Source organism: Ranitomeya variabilis, chromosome 1 (genome assembly GCF_051348905.1).
Source record: "Ranitomeya variabilis isolate aRanVar5 chromosome 1, aRanVar5.hap1, whole genome shotgun sequence".
In the NCBI taxonomy this organism is placed as follows: domain Eukaryota; kingdom Metazoa; phylum Chordata; class Amphibia; order Anura; family Dendrobatidae; genus Ranitomeya; species Ranitomeya variabilis.
This window is the reverse complement of record NC_135232.1, coordinates 93,798,721-93,819,996: the sequence shown is the minus strand read 5'-3', so window position 1 is coordinate 93,819,996 and position 21,276 is coordinate 93,798,721. Positions and strand designations below refer to the sequence as shown.

General features: G+C 44.1%; 1 protein-coding gene across 1 annotated transcript in view; it reads right to left on the bottom strand.

Moving 5' to 3' along the window:
* Positions 1-21,276, bottom strand: part of CWC27 (CWC27 spliceosome associated cyclophilin) — a 270,523-nt gene that overhangs the window by 196,406 nt on the left and 52,841 nt on the right. Inside the window, exons 8-10 of the mRNA XM_077286145.1 lie at positions 18,895-18,974; positions 16,344-16,386; positions 66-223 (exon numbers count right to left, since the gene is read on the bottom strand). Of these exons, the coding sequence (XP_077142260.1) occupies positions 66-223; positions 16,344-16,386; positions 18,895-18,974 (281 nt within the window). The remainder of the gene's footprint in view (positions 1-65; positions 224-16,343; positions 16,387-18,894; positions 18,975-21,276) is intronic.

Below are 21,276 nucleotides of genomic sequence, written 5' to 3'. Positions count from 1 at the left end.
AAAAGACCAATTAGAATAATATTTAACGGCACAGACAAATGCCGCCTCCTTTTTTGATCAATTACCTACGACTACTTTTCTTCTCTGGAAGATCCTCTGAAGATTTCATGGCAGACTTTGCGCTTTTACTGGGGTCCACTTTTAGCTTGCTGGATATACGCTCTTTCATCTGTTGTTTCTCATCACTGTCCATGTCATCTTCATCGTCCTCACTTGAATTTTCCTAATATTTAGAAATAATTAGTCACGTGAGAGTCTGAGTAGTTTGGATCTGCATCAGGTTGTGAGCCTACATTTGGTGGGTAAATGGTATCCAGTCCCTCAAGGGAGGCTGAAGAGTGGGGTCTAGGGCCAAGACCGGTGAAAGGGGAGGACGAAGTGACGCTGGGAGAGGAGAAGGTAGAGCACCAGTTGCCCGCTTTATAGGCAAAGAAAGTAGTTTGCGACCTCTAACCCATGTACCATTAGACAGGAAATTTAAAGATAGTTAGATTTTTTTACTTATTACATTTTTGTTATTTTTTTAGCTTCCCATGAATGGCTGTCTCAGTCGGGCCCCGTTCTGCCATTATTCACATTGGCATTGCTTGGCACATGGTAAGGTTTTAACAATACAGGCAGGTTAGGGCTGTCTCGATGGACGCACCTTGTCCTGGTGGATGGCCTTCATGCTTTTTTGTTCAAAATAGTGTTAACTAAGCTCCCTATGTAATTTACATGTACTATTACCATTTACTTATTTACTTGCTGTAGGGAATATGCTCATATTTCATTTTTTTCTTGGGTTCTGCCTGCTGACATGGAGCTAGGGTTAGAAAAAGTATGTAAAAAACTTAATTTTAAACGTTAGCGTTTTTTTTTTTTTATTATTTAAAACTTTTTAAATTTGAGACAGCTCCCATAGCAGTCTCTGCCTTTCCTCTCAGGAGGGAACTTGTAGGAGACTACACAGCAGCTTTTGTTATTTCAGTTACTGCCTATGCAGAGCGCTGTAGCCAAAATGAGTTTGATAGCGGCTGTAATTTATCCAGGCAGTGACTGAAGACAAAGCTCACTTTATCATACTGAGAGATTTGGTAACTGGTTGCTACACAATCATTTTGCTTCCCCTGCTGCACTCTGTCTAGGAGCCTGTTTTGCCGACCTAGAGGTCAATGAAGCTCTTGGCGCTACACTAGGAAGAAGCAAAAGTGGGGGTAGAGGGTTAAATTTGGCACCCCCATAGAACTTGGCACCCCCCGGTAACTAGCTCTGTGCACCCCCCAAGCTACGCCACTGCAGAGGAGAGAGCTGCCCGCTGCACACTTCTCTCTTTAAAAATGATGTTTTCTCTGAATTGTCAGAGTGTTCTAGAGTAAATCCACATTAATGTATAATAGGGGAGGCCACCTATATATCAATACTACACTACACCCGACCTCATCAGAAAATTGCCAGAAAATGTGTACCGTTTTATTTTTTTAGATATTTACGGTAATTATCAATGCTATTACACATAACAAATCGTTTAGGACATGATGAACGATGTTTATTAAGTGCCGCTCTCTTATATTTGATCACTGCAACGTGTCAAAAAATGAAAAACAAGGATTTCTAATGATCCATGACAACTAAATGTTCTACTTCATCTTGCTAGAAGATACAGTTAGGTCCATATATATTTGGACAGAGACAACCTTTTTCTAATTTTGGTTATAGACATTACCACAATGAATTTTAAACAAAACAATTCAGATGCAGTTGAAGTTCAGACTTTCAGCTTTCATTTGAGGGTATCCACATTAAAATTGGATGAAGGGTTTAGGAGTTTCAGCTCCTTAACATGTGCCACCCTGTTTTTAAAGGGACCAAAAGTAATTGGACAGATTCAATAATTTTAAATAAAATGTTCATTTCTAGTACTTGGTTGAAAACCCTTTGTTGGCAATGACTGCCTGAAGTCTTGAACTCATGGACATCACCAGACGCTGTGTTTCCTCCTTTTTGATGCTCGGCCAGGCCTTCACTGTGGTGGTTTTCAGTTGCTGTTTGTTTGTGAGCCTTTCTGTCTGAAGTTTAGTCTATAACAAGTGAAATGCTGCTCAATTGGGTTCAGATCAGGTGACTGACTTGGCCATTCAAGAATATTGCACTTCTTTGCTTTAATAAACTCCTGGGTTGCTTTGGCTTTATGTTTTGGGTCATTGTCCATCTGTAGTATGAAACGACGACCAATCAGTTTGGCTGCATTTGGCTGGATCTGAGCACACAGTATGGCGGCTCTGAAGACCTCAGAATTCATTCGGCTGCTTCTGTCCTGTGTCACATCATCAATAAACACTAGTGACCCAGTGCCACTGGCAGCTATGCATGCCCAAGCCATCACACTGCCTCCACCGTGTTTTACAGATGATGTGGTATGCTTTGGATCATGAGCTGTTCCACGCCTTCGCCATACTTTTCTCTTTCCATCATTCTAGTAGAGGTTGATCTTGGTTTCATCTGTCCAAAGAATGTTCTTCCTGAACTGTGCTGGCTTTTTTAGATGTTTTTTAGCAAAGTCCAGTCTCGCCTTTTTCTTCTTGATGCTTATGAGTGGCTTGCACCGTGCAGTGAACCCTCTGTAGTTACTTTCATGCAGTCTACTCTTTATGGTAGATTTGGATATTGATACGCCGACCTCCGGGAGAGTGTTGGTCACTTGGTTGGCTGTTGTGAAGGGGTTTCTCTTCACCATGGAGATTATTCTGCGATCATCCACCACTGTTGTCTTCTGTGGGCGCCCAGGTCTTTTTGCATTGATGAGTTCACCAGTGCTTTCTTTCTTTCTCAGGATGTACCAAACTGTAGATTTTGCCACTAATAATATTGTAGCAATTTCTCGGATGGGTTTTTTCTGTTTTCACAGCTTAAGGCCACGTTCACACTTTGCGGGTTCCTCTGCGGGTTAATCCCGCAGCGGAATTGATAAATCTGCAGGGCAAAACCGCTGCGGTTATCCCTGCAGATTTATCGCGGTTTGTTCCGCGGTTTCCGCTGCGGGATTACTCCTGTACTATTGATGCTGCATATGCAGCAATATGCAGCATCAATAGTAATGTAAAAAATAATAAAAATTGGCTATACTCACCCTCTGACGTCGCGATCTCCTCGGCGCTGCAAGCGGCTGTGCCGACAAGGACCTTCGTGACGTCACGGTCATGTGACCGCGACGTCACCACAGGTCCTGTTCGGCACAGCAACTGAGACCGGACGCCGCGGGCAGCGCAGAGAGGTGAGTATAGCATTATTTTTTATTTTAATTCGTTTTTTTACACCCAAATATGGTTCCCAGGGCCTGGAGGAGAGTCTCCTCTCCTCCACCCCGGGTACCATCTGCACATTATCCGCTTAACTTCCCGCAACGTGGGCACAGCCCCATGCGGGAAGTTAGCGGATCAATGCATTTCTATGGGTGCAGAATCGCTGCGATTCTGCACCAAGAAGTGACATGCTCCTTCTTTTTTTCCGCAGAAAAGCCGCGCGGCTTTTTCCGCGGAAATCCGCAGCATGTGCACAGCGGGTTTTGTTTTCCATAGGGTAACATTGTACTTTACCCTGCATGGAAAACTGCTGCGGATCTGCAGTGTCAAATCCGCTGCGGATCCGCGGCAAAACCCGCAAAGTGTGAACATAGCCTAAGGATGGCTTGTTTCACCTGCATGGAGAGCGCTTTTGACCGCATGTTTACTTCATAGGAAAACCTTCCAAATGCAAGCACCACACCTCAAATCAACTCCAGGCCTTTTATCTGCTTAATTGAGAATGACATAACGAAGGGATTGCCCACACCTGTCCATGAAATAGCCTTGGAGTCAATTGTCCAATTACTTTTGGTCCCTTTAAAAACAGGGTGGCACAGGTTAAGGAGCTGAAACTCCTAAACTCTTCATCCAATTTTAATGTGGATACCCTCAAATGAAAGCTGAAAGTCTGAACTTCAACTGCATCTGAATTGTTTTGTTTAAAATTCATTGTGGTAATGTCCATAACCAAAATGAGAAAAATGTTGTCTCTGTCCAAATATATATGGACCTAACTGTACATTTCCAATGCGCTTTCTGTACAAAGTCCACGTGTTTAACATCTCTGTTTGCTGTCACTCAATAGAAACCTGGAAGCTACCGTATGGATTAATTAATGTTATTATTTTTATAAAATCGGACTTCTACAGATATACAGATGTGGCGGTAACAAATGGTTTTTATTTCTAAACTGGGAAGGGGGTGGTGAACTGAATTTTTAAAAGGCAATCTGTCAGCAGGCTTTTGCTATGGAATCGGAGAGCCGTCTGATGTAGGGACAGAAAACCTGATGCCAGGGATGTGTCACTTACTGGGATGCTTAGTGCAGTTTTGATGCAGATCTAGCAGTTCCCTGAATGCTGAGCTCTGTATAACCCCGCCCACACCACTGATTGGCAGCTTTCTGCGCACACTGTACATTGTCAGCAAGAGGTGGAGGTGGGGTTACAAAAATTAGCAGGACTGGCTTGCACATGTGACGTAGTCCTCTGGTGCTGATAAAAACACTGATTTTATTTAACCCCTTCCCGACCTGTGACACAGCGTATGCGTCATGAAAGTCGGTGCCAATCCGACCTGTGACGCATATGCTGTGTCACAGAATGATCGCGTCCCTGCAGATCGGGTGAAGGGGTTAACTCCCATATCACCCGATCTGCAGAGACAGGGGGAGTGGTGCTTCAGCCCAGGGGGGGTGGCTTCACCCCCTCGTGGCTACGATCGCTCTGATTGGCTGTTGAAAGTGAAACTGCCAATCAGAGCGATTTGTAATATTTCACCTAAAAAACTGGTGAAACATTACAATCCAGCCATGGCTGATGCTGCAATATCATCGGCCATGGCTGGAAATACTGAAGTGACCCCCCCCACACCCACCGATCGCCCCCCCAGTCCTCCGTTATGGGGTCCGGTCCCCTCCGTCCGCCTGCCGGCTCCCCCGTCCTCCTGTCCGCTCCCTCCTTGTTTGGACTCACACCCCCTGTGGTCCGATTACCCCCCCTGTGCTCCGATCCACCCCCCCACCACCCCTTCATACTTACCGATCCTCCCGGTGTCCGTACGTCTCCTCGCTGGACGCCGCCATCTTCCAAAATGGCGGGCGCATGCTCAGTGCGCCCGCCGAATCTGCCAGCCGGCAGATTCCTTACAAGTACATTTTGATCGCTGTGGTAGGTTCTATCACAGCGATCAAAATAAAAAAAATAATAAATAAACCCCCCCCTTTATCACCCCCATAGGTAGGGACAATAATAAAATAAAGAAAATATTTTTTTTTATTTTTTTTCGTTTTCCACTAGGGTTAGGGTTAGAACTAGGGGTAGGGTTAGGGTTAGGGGTAGGGTTAGGGTTACGGGTAGGGTTAGGGGTAGGGTTAGGGTTATGGCATGTGCACACAGTGCGGATTTGGCCGCGGATCCGCAGCGGATTGGCCGCGGATCCGCAGCGGATTTGGCTGTGTGTTGGGGTTAGGGTTGTGATTAGGGTTATGGCTACAGTTGGGATTAGGATTAGGGGTGTGTTGGGGTTAGTGTTGAAGTTAGAATTGAGGGGTTTCCACTGTTTAGGCACATCAGGGGTCTCCAAACGCAACATGGCGCCACCATTGATTCCAGCCAATCTTGCATTCAAAAAGTCAAATGGTGCTCCCTCCCTTCCAAGCCCCAACGTGCGCCCAAACAGTGGTTTACCCCCACATTTGGGGTACCAGCGTACTCAGGACAAACTGGGCAACAACTGTTGGGGTCCAATTTCTCCTGTTACCCTTGCAAAAATAAAAAATTACTTGCTAAAACATAATTTTTGAGGAAAGAACAATTATTTTTTATTTTCACGGCTCTGCGTTATAAACTTCTGTGAAGCACTTGGGGGTTGAAAGTGCTCACCACACATCTAGATAAGTTCCTTGAGGGGTCTAGTTTCCAAAATGGGGTCACTTGTGGGGTGTTTCTACTGTTTAGGCACATCAGGGGCTCTGCAAATGCAATGTGACGCCCGCAGACCATTCCATCAAAGTCTGCATTTCAAATGTCACTACTTCCCTTCCGAGCCCTGACATGCGCCCAAACAGTGGTTTACCCCCACATATGGGGTATCAGCGTACTCACAACAAACTGGGCAACAAATATTGGGGTCCAATTTCTCCTGTTACCCTTGTGAAAATAAAAAATTGCTTGCTAAAACATCTTTTTTGAGGAAAGAAAAATGATTTTTTATTTTCACGGCTCTGCGTTGTAAACTTCTGTGAAGCACTTGGGGGTTGAACGTGCTCACCACACATCTAGATAAGTTCCTTGGGGGGTCTAGTTTCCAAAATGGGGTCAATTGTGGGGGGTTTCTACTGTTTAGGCATATCAGGGGCTCTGCAAACGTAACATGATGCCCGCAGACCATTCCATCAAAGTCTGCATTCCAAAACGTCACTACTTCCCTTCCGAGCCCCGGCATATGCCCAAACAGTGGTTTACCCCCACATATGGGGTATCAGCGTACTCAGGAGAAACTGGACAACAACTTTTGGGGTCCAATTTCTCCTGTTACTCTTGCAAAAATAAAAAATTCTGGGCTAAAAAATATTTTTGAGGAAAGGAAACACATTATTTTCACGGCTCTGCGTTATAAACTTCTGTGAAGCACTTGGGGGTTCAAAGTGCTCACCACACATCTAGATAAGTTCCCTTGGGGGTCTAGTTTCCAAAGTGGAGTCACTTGTGGGGAGTTCCTACTGTTTAGGCACATCAGGGGCTCTGCAAACGCAACCTGACGCCCGCAGAGCATTCCATCAAAGTCTGCATTTCAAAACGTCACTACTTCCCTTACGAACCCCGATGTGTGCCAAAACAGTGGTTTACCCCCACATATGGGGTATCAGCGTACTCAGGAGAAACTGGACAACAAATTTTGGGGTCCAATTTCTCCTGTTACCCTTGGGAAAATAAAAAATTGTGGGCTAAAAAATCATTTTTGAGAAAAGAAAAAAATTTTTTTATTTTCATGGCTCTGCGTTATAAACTTCTGTGAAGCACTTGGGGGTTCAAAGTGCTCACCACACATCTAGATTAGTTCCTTGGGAGGTCTAGTTTCCAAAATGGGGTCATTTGTGCGGGAGCTCCAATGTTTAGGCACACAGGGGCTCTCCAAACGCGACATGGTGTCCGCTAATGATTGGAGCTAATTTTCCATTCAAAAAGCCAAATGGCGTGCCTTCCCTTCCGAGCCCTGCTGTGCGCCCAAACAGTGGTTTACCCCCACATATGGGGTATCATCGTACTCAGGACAAACTGGACAACAACATTTGGGGTCCAATTTCTCCTATTACCCTTGGGAAAATAAAAAATTCTGGGCTAAAAATCATTTTTGAGGAAAGAAAAATTATTTTTTATTTTCACGGCTCTGCGTTATAAACTTCTGTGAAGCACCTGGGGGTTATAAGTGCTCACTATGCATCTAGATAAGTTCCTTGGGGGGTCTAGTTTCCAAAATGGGGTCACTTGTAGGGGAGCTCCAATGTTTAGGCACACAGGGGCTCTCCAAACGCGACATGGTGTCCGCTAACGATTGGAGCTAATTTTCCATTCAAAAAGTCAAATGGCACGCCTCCCCTTCCGAGCCTTGCCGTGCACCCAAACAGTGGTTTACCCCCACATATAAGGTATCGGCGTACTCAGGAGAAATTGACCAACAAATTTTAGGATCCATTTTATCCTGTTGCCCATGTGAAAATGAAAAAATTGAGGCTAAAATAAATTTTTTGTGGAAAAAAAAGTACTTTTTCATTTTTACGGAACAATTTGTGAAGCACCTGGGGGTTATAAGTGCTCACTATGCTTCTAGATAAGTTCCTTTGGGGGTCTAGTTTCCAAAATGGGGTCACTTGTGGGGGAGCTGCAATGTTTAGGCACGCAGGGGCTCTCCAAACGCGACATGGTGTCCGCTAAAGATTGGAGCCAATTTTTCATTCAAAAAGTCAAATGGCGCTCCTTCCCTTCCGAGCCCTGCCGTGCGCCCAAACAGTGGTTTATTCCCACATATGAGGTATCAGCGTACTCAGGACAAATTGGACAACAACGTCCATGGTCCAGTTTCTCCTTTTACCCTTGGGAAAATAAAAAAATTGTTGCTAAAAGATCATTTTTGTGACTAAAAAGTTAAATGTTCATTTTTTATTTCCATGTTGCTTCTGCTGCTGTGAAACACCTGAAGGGTTAATAAACTTCTTGAATGTGGTTTTGAGCACCTTGAGGGGTGCAGTTTTTAGAATGGTGTCACTTTTTGGTATTTTCAGCCATATAGAACCCTCAAACTGACTTCAAATGTGAGGTGGTCCCTAAAAAAAATGGTTTTGTAAATTTTGTTGTAAAAATGAGAAATCACTGGTCAAATTTTAACCCTTATAACTTCCTAGCAAAAAAAAAATTTGTTTCCAAAATTGTGCTGATGTAAAGTAGACATGTGGGAAATGTTATTTATTAACTATTTTGTGTCACATAACTCTCTGGTTTAACAGAATAAAAATTCAAAATGTGAAAATTGCGAAATTTTCAAAATTTTCGCCAAATTTCCATTTTTTTCACAAATAAACTCAGAAATTATCGACCTAAATTTACCACTAACATGAAGCCCAATATGTCACGAAAAAACAATCTCAGAATCGCTAGGATCCGTTGAAGCGTTCCGGAGTTATTACCTCATAAAGGGACACTGGTCAGAATTGCAAAAAACGGCAAGGTCATTAAGGCCAAAATAGGCTGGGTCATGAAGGGGTTAAACTACAGCAAAAAGTCTAACAAGTCACACATCCCCAGAGTCAGGCTCTCAGCTGTTGGGTATGGTGCAGGCTCAGCTGCTGAGCCCGATAAGTACATGCAGACCCAATATAGGACATATTATTAAAGTGGCCAGTTTTTGCTCTTATTTTATACCATTTTTTTAATCCACCCTATAGATCCATAGAAAGTTTTTTTTAGTTAGTGCTACATTTAACAATATTTACCTATATGCATTTAATTTAATAAATTAGAAACTAATTTATAATATTTAGGAGTATAAATTGCACCCAGGGGCCAGTCCCGAAATGTTACAGAAGGGAGAACAGTTATTAGATCTTCAAATAGGAATTGATCATGGTTTCTACCCGCAGACCCGAGACCTTTTGGTTTCTAAGTAAAGACAGAAGTGGCCTCCTAAATGCGCTCTTATCAGAAGTCATTAGATTTGCCGGCCTGCACTCTAGCCCAGTCCCTGGCAGTACTTATCCATCCGGCAGGTCTGGGACTAATGTCAGCACTTAGTGAATATATAATAATAGCATATATAATAGCATTTACCACTGGAGCTTGTGCTCTACAGACGACCTCGAGTTCGTGCTACTATTTGTAAGCTGTGTGTGGGTGGCAGCTAGTCTAATGCCAGCGGCCATAGCCGACCCGACCGGTGCCCAGTACTATAGTAAGGCTATAGACGCAATCACAGCTTCTTAAGGCTTCATTATTGAATTTCCACTATGTATATAGCACTTTACTCACATCCCTCTAAAATAAGGCTCAACATCAAGCTTCCTTGTTTTGCAGACTCTGGACTATAGAGTTCATGGGTGATTGAGAATGTATACCTTTTAGAGCTGGGGTCCTCATCCTGCGGCCAGGGGTCAATGTGGCCCTCACTCATATAAACACAGCCACGCTTGTCTGCATCTGGCCCCCGCGGACATGTAGCTTTCATGTCACAGATCAGAGAAGAGGCACACCGTGCAGGACGGGCTAAATCCCTTCACCAAAATCACACCTCAAAAGAAGTAGATGCGATGGAGAGGTGGCCGTCAATGTCTGCGTAGGCTCTGTCCATTGTTTCTAGTGGTAGTAATCACAATAGGGGGGAGCCACATGGATGCTTTCCCATTCCATAGAGTGTAAATTGGTCACCAAAACTTTCACAAGTTGGGAGACCCAGAAGGTAAAACCCGCACCTAACAGACATCTATGGAAATTTGTACACCCCTATTATACAGCGATTGATCATCAGGGAAGGGTATCAAAGATCAGAACAACCTACAGGATTTACAAGAACATAGTTTACTGTGACATATTTAAAAATTACTCCCCCTCGTAAAAAAACAAACAACAATTGCCCCGACAATAAACATGGGACTATCTGATAGCTGAGCACATCCCTAATAGTCCCCATAGGAAATTAACAGAGAAAGGTGCGTATGATAGACCTCCACTCAGCAAGGGCTCTCAGAAGTGCTGGAGGTACCAACAATGAGAATACATAGAGTCCTGACTACAATCCCATCGGACTGGAACAGAGATTGTGAGCAAGGCCCCTCCACCAACACAAGTGTCTGACCCCACAAATGCTCTTCTGAATGAAAGGGCAAAAATTTAAACAAGACACCCCCAAAATCTTATAGACCCCTCCCAAGAAGAGAGGAAGTTGTTACAGATGGTGAGGGCAGACCAACTCTTCCTGAAGGTGCCTAATAATTATGTCTTGACCGGGCCTCACTGGACAGGCCCAAGTTCTGCCAGGGCCTCAACATATACAGTGGAAGCCTTGTCACTACCAACATTAAAAATATCTCTCTCCACGTTCATTTTTTGGCTCCTAAACCCAAAATTAGTTTAGAATGGACTGCATGTCCATATAATACACCCACCCCGTGACTACATGTCCATATAATATAGTGCATCAGCCCCGTGACTGCATGTCCATATAATACACCCAACCCATAAACTGAATGTCCATATAATACACCCACCCCGTGACTACATGTCCATATAATATAGTGCATCAGCCCCGTGACTGCATGTCCATATAATACACCCACCCCGTGACTACATGTCCATATAATATAGTGCATCAGCCCCGTGACTGCATGTCCATATAATACACCCACCCCGTGACTACATGTCCATATAATATAGTGCATCAGCCCCGTGACTGCATGTCCATATAATACACCCACCCCGTGACTGCACGTCCATATAATACACCCACCCCGTGACTGCATGTCCATATAATACACCCGCCCCGTGACTACATGTCCACATAATACATCCGCCGGGTGACTAAATATCCATATTAGACACATCCGGCCTGTGACTACATATCCATATAATACTTCCGCCCCATGACTGCATGTCCACATAATACATCCGCCCCGTGACTGCATGTCCATATAATACATCCACCCAGTGACTCTATAACCATATAATACTCCCGCCCCGTGACTGCATGTCCACATAATACATCCGCCCCGTGACTGCATGTCCATATAATACATCCACCCAGTGACTCTATAACCATATAATACTCCCGCCCCGTGACTGCATGTCCATATAATACACCAGCCCCGTGACTGCATTTCCATATAATACATCTGCCCCTTGACTGCAAGTCCATATAATACACCCGCCCGTGACTATATGTCCATATAATACATCCACCCGTGACTATATGTCCATATAATACATCCACCCGTGACTATATGTCCATATAATACATCCACCCGTGACTATATGTCCATATAATACATCCACCCAGTGACTCTATAACCATATAATACTCCCGCCCCGTGACTGCATGTCCACATAATACATCCGCCCCGTGACTGCATGTCCATATAATACATCCACCCAGTGACTCTATAACCATATAATACTCCCGCCCCGTGACTGCATGTCCATATAATACACCAGCCCCGTGACTGCATTTCCATATAATACATCTGCCCCTGGACTGCAAGTCCATATAATACACCCGCCCGTGACTATATGTCCATATAATACATCCACCCGTGACTATATGTCCATATAATACATCCACCCGTGACTATATGTCCATATAATACATCCACCCGTGACTATATGTCCATATAATACATCCGCCCGTGACTGCATGTCCACATAATACATCCACCGGGTGACTAAATGTCCATATTAGACACATCCGCCCCATGACTGCAAGTCCATATAATACACCCGCCTGTGACTATATGTCCATATAATACACCCGCCCCGTGACTGCATGTCCATATAATACATCCACCCGTGACTATATGTCCATATAATACATCCACCCGTGACTATATGTCCATATAATACATCCGCCCGTGACTGCATGTCCACATAATACATCCGCCGGGTGACTAAATGTCCATATTAGACACATCCGCCCCGTGACTGCATGTCCATATAATACATCCGCCCAGTGACTCTATATCCATATAATACACCCGCCCCGTGACTGCATGTCCATATAAGGCTGGTTTCACACTTGCGTTTTGATCTGCAGCGTTTTTAAAAAAAACGCATGTGGTGAAAAAACGCATGTAAACGCGGCAAAACGCTGCGTTTTTTAGACGCATGCTGAGAAGTGTGTGACAGCTGCCAATCATCAAAATCAACTAGAAAACCCACTATAAACATAAATAGCTAGGGTTAGGGTTATGGATAGGGTTAGGGTTAGGATCCCTAGGGTTAGGGGTAGCTTTTTATTAGAAGAATGTCCTGGTCACCAGGTCACTGATAAGCCACCCCCCACCATCAAGGTGATAAAGGGATCCAAACCCTAACCCTATCCCTACCCCTGACAAGCCACCCCCCCACCATCAAGGTGATAAAGGGATCCAAACCCTAACCCTAACCCTACCCTGACAAGCCACCCCCCACCATCAAGGTGATAAAGGGATCCAAACCCAAACCCTAACCCTAACCCTGACCCTGACAAGCCACCCCCCACCATCAAGGTGATAAAGGGATCCAAACCCTAACCCTACCCCTAACCCTGACAAGCCACCCCCCACCATCAAGGTGATAAAGGGATCCAAACCCTAACCCTACCCCTAACCCTGACCCTGACAAGCCACCCCCCACCATCAAGGTGATAAAGGGATCCAAACCCTAACCCTAACCCTACCCCTAACCCTGACAAGCCACCCCCCACCATCAAGGTGATAAAGGGATCCAAACCCTAACCCTAACCCTACCCCTAACCCTGACAAGCCACCCCCCACCATCAAGGTGATAAAGGGATCCAAACCCTAACCCTACCCCTAACCCTAACAAGCCACCCCCCACCATCAAGGTGATAAAGGGATCCAAACCCTAACCCTACCCCTAACCCTGACCCTGACAAGCCACCCCCCACCATCAAGGTGATAAAGGGATCCAAACCCTAACCCTAACCCTACCCCTAACCCTGACAAGCCACCCCCCCACCATCAAGGTGATAAAGGGATCCAAACCCTAACCCTACCCCTAACCCTACCCCTAACCCTAGGGATCCATAGGAATTGGCTATTATGTTGACCTGGTGACCAGGACATTCTTCTAATAAAAAGCTTTGTTCAATGTGGACACCCCAAGATATACGGTATTGCTATAGAGTACTAAAAATATAAACTCGTAGAGTATTGACTGTCATATAGGGTTAGGGTTTGGATCCCTTTATCACCTTGATGGTGGGGGTGGCTTGTCAGGGTTAGGGTTAGGGTTTTCTTGTTTTTTCTTGTGTTTAGGGTTAGGGTTTTCTTGTGTTTTTCTATAAAAACGCATGCGTTTTTAACGCAAGCAAACGCATTTGCTTAAAAAGGCATGCATTTACATAGACAGCAATACATTTTTTGCCGCGAATAAACGCATGCGTTTTTTTGCGGCAAAAAAACGCCGCTAGAAATTACTACAGGTTGCATATCTGCAAATGAACGCACGCGTCAAAAAACGCATGCGTTGCCGAAAACGCGTCAAAACGCACGCTAAAAATGCGTTTTTTAATGTTAAGTATAGAAAAAAAAGGCATGCGTTTTTTAGCGCTAAAACGCAGCGGACAAAAACGCAAGTGTGAAACCAGCCTAATACATCCGCCGGGTGACTAAATGTCCATATTAGACACATCCGGCCCGTGACTGCATGTCCATATAATACATCCGCCCAGTGACTCTATATCCATATAATACACCCGCCCCGTGACTGCATGTCCATATAATACATCCACCCGTGACTATATGTCCATATAATACATCCGCCCGTGACTATATGTCCATATAATACATCCACCCGTGACTATATGTCCATATAATACATCCGCCCGTGACTATATGTCCATATAATACATCCGCCCGTGACTGCAAGTCCATATAATACATCCCCCCGTGACTATATGTCCATATAATACATCCGCCCGTGACTATATGTCCATATAATACATCCACCCGTGACTATATGTCCATATAATACACCCGCCCGTGACTATATGTCCATATAATACATCCGCCGGTGACTGCAAGTCCATATAATACATCCCCCCGTGACTATATGTCCATATAATACATCAGCCCGTGACTATATGTCCATATAATACATCCACCCGTGACTATATGTCCATATAATACACCCGCCCGTGACTATATGTCCATATAATACATCCACCCGTGACTATATGTCCATATAATACACCCGCCCGTGACTATATGTCCATATAATACATCCGCCCGTGACTGCATGTCCACATAATACATCCGCCGGGTGACTAAATGTCCATATTAGACATATCTGGCCCGTGACTGCAAGTCCATATGATACATCCCCCGTGACTGCATGGCCATATAATACATCCCCCCGTGACTGCAAGTCCATATAATACATCCCCCGTGACTGCATGGCCATATAATACATCCCCCGTGACTGCATGGCCATATAATGTATCCGCCCTGTGACTGCATGGCCATATAGTGCACTTTCCCTGCCATTTTAGTGGCATCAGTGAACAATAATAAAAAGCTTTCTGTGCACCAATCCCTGAGGAATCCTAATTCTACAGCAGAACATGAGCAGGTAGGACGGGGCAAACTGGGGTGTAACTGGGAAGACTAGTGAAGAAGGAAATAATGGACAGCGGTAAGGACACAATGTAATAACTGCTGGACCATGCTACGACTGACCCTCATGAAGGAGCACTTTTTTTTCAATATTGTTGATTTATGTGAGGGAATTAGGTAAATTTACATTTTAGGATCCCGGCCATAATATTGAATGGTCGTGGGATTGGTGCACAGTAAAGGTACCGTCACACTAGGCGATATCGCCAGCGATCTGTGACGTTGCAGTGACCTGGATAGCGATATCGCTGTATTTGACACGCAGCAGCGATCTGGATCCCGCTGTGAAATTGCTGGTCGCTGCTAGAAGGTCTGCACTTTATTTGGTCGCTAGGTCGCCGTGTATCGCCGTGTTTGACAGCAAAAGCAAGGATACCAGCGATATTTTACACTGGTAACCAGGGTAAACATCGGGTTACTAAGCGCAGGGCCGCGCTTAGTAACCCGATGTTTACCCTGGTTACCAGCGTAAAAGTTAAAAAAACAAACAGTACATACTCACCTGCGCGTCCCCCAGCCTCTGCTTCCTGACACTGACTGAGCGCCGGCCCTAAACTGAAAGTGAAAGCACAGCGGTGACGTCACCGCTGTGCTGTTAGGGCCGGAGCTCAGTCAGTGTCAGGAAGCAGACGCTGGGGGACGCGCTGGTGAGTATGTACTGTTTGTTTTTTTAACTTTTACGCTGGTAACCAGGGTAAACATCGGGTTACTAAGCGCGGCCCTGCGCTTAGCAACCCGATGTTTACCCTGGTTACCCGGGGACCTCGGCATCGTTTGTCGCTGGAGAGCGGTCTGTGTGACCGCCCCTCCAGCGACCAAACAGCGACGCTGCAGCGATCGGCATCGCTGTCGCTATCGCTGCAGCGTCGCTTAATGTGACGGTACCTTAATGTTAGGAAATCCAAAGTGACATCTACCTTACGGGGATGGTCCTACAGAAGGACTGAAAATGACAGCCCAGCGGACATTGCCCTACAGGCAATATAAGACATTTATCAGGGCGGCAGGCCGCAGTGCACACACGTGCTTTTATTACTGCGATGCCTTTATACCATTGATCTACAGTCAAATACTACTTTTGACAGTAGAACATAAAAAAATAAAAACAACATTACATTGTATTTTATTACTGACTCCATACAAAATTAACAATTTACAAATATTGTTTTTATTCGGAATTTCAAAACGAGGCTTGCGGGATGAAAATAACATTTACCAATTGTTTTTCAGATGTACTTGATATACAAGGTATATCGTCGCCTGCTTGAGCTGCTGCTAGCAGACATCCCTAATGGGCACAAGTAGTCCTTATCACCTTTGTACCTTTTAATTTCCCAGTGCAACCAGTAGATGAGCAATCAGAGGAAAGATAGCAATTCTAAAGTTACCATGGCAACGGACCAAAAAAAAGGGGTTACTCTTACCTCCTCATCACTGTCGCTGTCGGGCCGAGCAGGGTCTATTGAGCTGTAAAAGAGAGATTTGTATTACGCTGATTTCTGTCATCAGAAGTCATTAGGTGATATTGTCTCTTAGGATGGAAGGCTAGAAAAGGATAGTCTCACACCAAATCCTACCCTCTGTATCAGTGGGATCAGAGGACTGGAAAATAACAAGGGGGGGACTCATCAAGACTTGAGTTTCCTACACCAGTCTTCATCAAAAGCCTCCAGGAGTAAGATACGCCAAATTCATTCATTAATATGGCGCATCTTCATGCTGTGAGCCAGAGTAGATATCTGCTAGGATTTATGGCACTTTCTTGTGGGCTATGGCTAGCCACAATCCCACTTGTAGAAGAGTTCCTGACGACTCTGTGCTCCACTTTCTCCATTATTCCCACTAACAACAAATGGAGTGGAGGTTGACCACACGCACCTAATCTATATGCCCGACTACCATGTTCCGGAGTCCAGACTTTGGGAAGTCCAATCAGTCAGCTCCCCAATGATCAGCAAGCCATCCAGTATCTTATGCAGAACTTTACCAACCTTAGCAGAACTTTATAAATAGTTATCTACGTATAGGGAATAGCTTAAAATTTTGAGAATAATCCTTCAAACTCTTAATACAATGAGAACGTGGCCAAACAATGTGGCTAGCCACGGGACAGACACCTCTGCCCACCCCAACAGGTCAATGACTACCTGATATACAACCCCTGGCAAAAATTATGGAATCACCGGCCTTGGAGGATGTTCATTCAGTTGTTTAATTTTGTAGAAAAAAAATCAGATCACAGACATGGCACAAAACTAAAGTCATTTCAAATGGCAACTTTCTGGCTTAAGAAACACTAAAAAATCAAGAACAAAAAATGTGGTAGTCAGTAATGGTTACTTTTTTTAACCAAGCAGAGGGGAAAAATTATGGAATCACTCAATTCTGAGGAAAAAATTATGGCATCATCCTGTAAATGTTCATACCCAAAACTAACACCTTCATCAAATTAGATTTGCTCGTTAGTCTGCATCTAAAAAGGAGTGATCACACCTTGGAGAGCTGTTGCACCAAGTGGACTAACATGAATCATGGCTCCAACACGAGAGATGTCAATTGTAACAAAGGAGAGGATTATCAAACTCTTAAAAGAGGGTAAATCATCATGCAATGTTGCAAAAGATGTTGGTTTGTTCACAGTCAGCTGAGTCTAAAATCTGGACCAAATACGAACAACATGGGAAGGTTGTTAAAGGCAAACATACTGGTAGACCAAGAAAGACATCAAAGCGTCAAGACCGGAAACTTCAAGCAATGTGTCTCCAAAAAAGGAAATACACAACAAAACAAATGAGGAACGAATGGGAGGAAACTGGAGTCAACGTCTGTGACCAAACTGTAAGAAACCGCCTAAAGGAAATGGGATTAACATATAGAAAAGCTAAACGAAAGCCATCATTAACACCTAAACAGAAAAAAACAAGGTTACAATGGGCTAAGGAAAAGCAATCGTGGACTGTGGATGACTGGATGAAAATCATATTCAGTGATGAATCACGAATCTGCATTGGGCAAGGTGATGATGCTGGAACTTTTGCTTGGTGCCGTTCCAATGAGATTTATAGAGATGACTGCCTGAAGAGAACATGCAAATTTCCACAGTAATTGATGATATGGGGCTGCATGTCAGGTAAAGGCACTGGGGAGAGCACTGGGGAGATGGCTGTCATTACATCTTCAATAAATGCACAAGTTTATGTTGATATTTTGGACACTTTTCTTATCCCATCAATTGAAAGGATGTTTGGGGATGATGAAGGCCGGTGAGTCCATAATTTTTGCCAGGGCTTTTATTACATGTATTTTGAACATAATAACCAGGAGCTTACCAGCATGTTTTACTTTTTTACATTTTATTTTTGCCCCCGCAGTATTATTTCTTTAGATCAGGGTCATTTGGATGCTTTGGGTTGTCATTATTATTTAAAAAGAGAAAACACGGTAGTTTGACAATAAATGGCTTCACCCAACCACTAACCATGAGTGGAGAAAAAGTTTTGGTGTTATCATTCATATTCTCTGAAAAAAAGGCCAAGAAAGCAAAAATTCTACCGGATATGTAAACTTTTGAGCACAACTGTATGTATGTAAAAGAGAGAGGGAGAAAAGAGAAAAAAAAGAGAGAGAAAAAGAGACAGACAGAAAATAAGTGGAGATAAAAGACAGAAAAATAAGAGGAAAAAAAAGAAAAGTGAAAGTAGAGAGACTGAAAAGAGAAAGAAAACAGAGGGAAGAAAGACAAGAGAAAGTAAAGAGTTTGAAAAGAGATTGCAAAGAGAGAAAGGAGAGAGGGGAATAGAAAGAGCAAGAGATATATATACAAGAGAAATATATACATTTTCAGGTATTTCAGGTATCTAAACAAGATATAATATAGGTAATTTCATTATCGCTGCAATAATAACAACGACATAACTAACATGAAGTGGTCTAGATCACATTCTCTTCACACTGAACAACACAATAGTCCCTTACTTGTCAATGGCTGGAACGGAGCTGAGACGAGGGTCATCCTTCAGGAGATCATGGCTGCTTTTGCTCTTTCCTTTCAATGTCTGTAAAATACTTCTCAATTACATGGGAAGTAGTTGTCATCCTTCTCTTTTACTTTACAGTAATCAATCTTATAGTATGCAGATTGTAGGAAAGTGTCAGATGATAGAGAGCACAAGAATGGTAGACAGCACGTGGTCCGATCACATAATGTGACTTGTGGAAACATTAAGACACGAGGGTGTACCTAAAAAAGTGCGAATTACTTAAAAAAAAGGATTATTCAAGATAACATCTTGAAAGCATTAATCCGTCCTCAGAATACTGTCCATCAGATGATCTGCACTTGTCCCAGTGGTTGTTCCACTGCTCGATACATGTTTTATATTATTCTGAACTAATGCTGCTGAACGCCTCCAGTTGCTTTTACTTAACCTCGTCGATGTCCTGAAAAGGTTTTTTTTCATTCTTGGGAATAAGAAGTCGCAGGGGGCTAGGTCAAGCAGGTAAAAGAGGTGAGAAGCCGTTGTCATGCCGTTTTTCGCTAAAAGCTGGTTGATTTTCATTGCTGAGTGGGCAGGCACGCTGTCATAATGAAGCAGCCAGCTCCCCGATCACCACAATTATGGTTGTTTTTTTCTCGCCGCCTCAAGCAATTGCTTCAGCATTTGCAGATAGTAATGTTGGTTCACTATGGTGCCCTGAGGAACAAATTCAATGTGAACGACTCCACTGATGTTGAAATATCGTAGTTACTTACCGATAACGGTATTTCTCTGATCCCATGACGGCACCACGGAGAGAGAGGGATCCGCTTATCAGAGGCTTATCAGAGGCACCACGTGACTAAAAATTAATGACTAAACTTTACTGTGCACACCCACACGTGAAGGGAGGAAATATACGGGTGCCGTCATGGGATCAGAGAAATACCGTTATCGGTAAGTAACTACGATATTCTCTTACCCCATGACTGCACCACGGAGAAAATTTAGATAGATGTATATTAGGGGGGGACCACTGCCTCTAGGACCCTTCTGCCAAAGGTGAGGTCTGAAGAAGAAGTCAGGTCTAGTTGGTAGTGTTTGAAAAATGTAGAGGGAGAAGACCAAGTGGCTGCTCTACATATCTGCTCAATTGATGCTCCTGCTCGCTCTGCCCAGGAGGTCGCCACCGATCTGGTCGAATGAGCTCTGACCCCCTCTGGAATGGCTTCATTACACAAAGAATAAGACAGAATGATGGCATCCCTTACCCATCTTGCCAGCATGGCCTTTGATGCTTTATGTCCCTTGTTTGGACCCTGAAAGCAGACAAACAGAGCCCTATCTCTCCTACACTCCCTTGTGGCTGCTATATATTGGGTTAAGCATCTCTTAACATCTAGTGTGTGTAGGATTTCTTCCTTTTTATTTCTGCGGTTTGAACAGAAAGAGGGTAAAGAGATCTCCTGAGATCTATGAAACCGTGACGCTACTTTAGGAAGGTAGGATGGATTGGTCCTAAGGACTGCTCTGTCTTCTAATATCTGGGTCAGAGGTGGATATGCTGACAGAGCCTGAAAATCACTAATTCTGCGGGCCGACGTTAGTGCTACCAGAAGAGAGGTTTTTAGGGATATTATTTTTAAAGAAGCTTGTGACAAAGGTTCAAAAGGCGCTTTCGTCAGTGCAGAAAGTACTAAGTTTAGATCCCAGGGAGGTGTTGTGGGGTGGACAACTGGTCTAGATCTGTTCGAGGCCTTAATTAATCTTTTTATCCAGCGATTCCCTGCTAAGTCGCAGTTGTAAAGAGCGCCCAGTGCTGCGACTTGAACTTTAAGAGTGCTTGTTGCTAAGCCTCTTTTCAACCCCTTTTGAAGGAACCCTAGTACTTTCTGAATTGGGATCTCCCCCGATAAACTGGCACCTGAGACAGACAGAAATCTCCTCCAGACTACTTAACAAGAGCGTTGAAACTAGGTTTGAAGAGAATCCTCTTTTGGTTAATAGATCCCTCTCAAATTCCAGGCCTTCATATGTAAGTTCTTCTCTTGTGGATGGTTTACTGGCCCCTGACACAGAAGGTTCGGAATATCTGGGAGAACCCAAGGGTCTGTTATAGATATTATGCGCAGCCATGGAAACCATGTTCTTTTTGGCCAAAAGGGAGCTATCATGATTACCCTTGCTCTGTCCTCCCAAATCTTCTTCAGTGCTAAGGGAATTAATGCTATTGGGGGAAAGGCATAGGCTAGCTGAAAGTCCCAGGGAATTAAAAAGGCGTCTAGGGTCACTGGACTTCCCCGTAGATCGATCGAACAGAAGGCATGTGTCTTCCGGTTTTGACTGTTTGCGAACAAGTCTATCTCCGGAACCCCCCAAA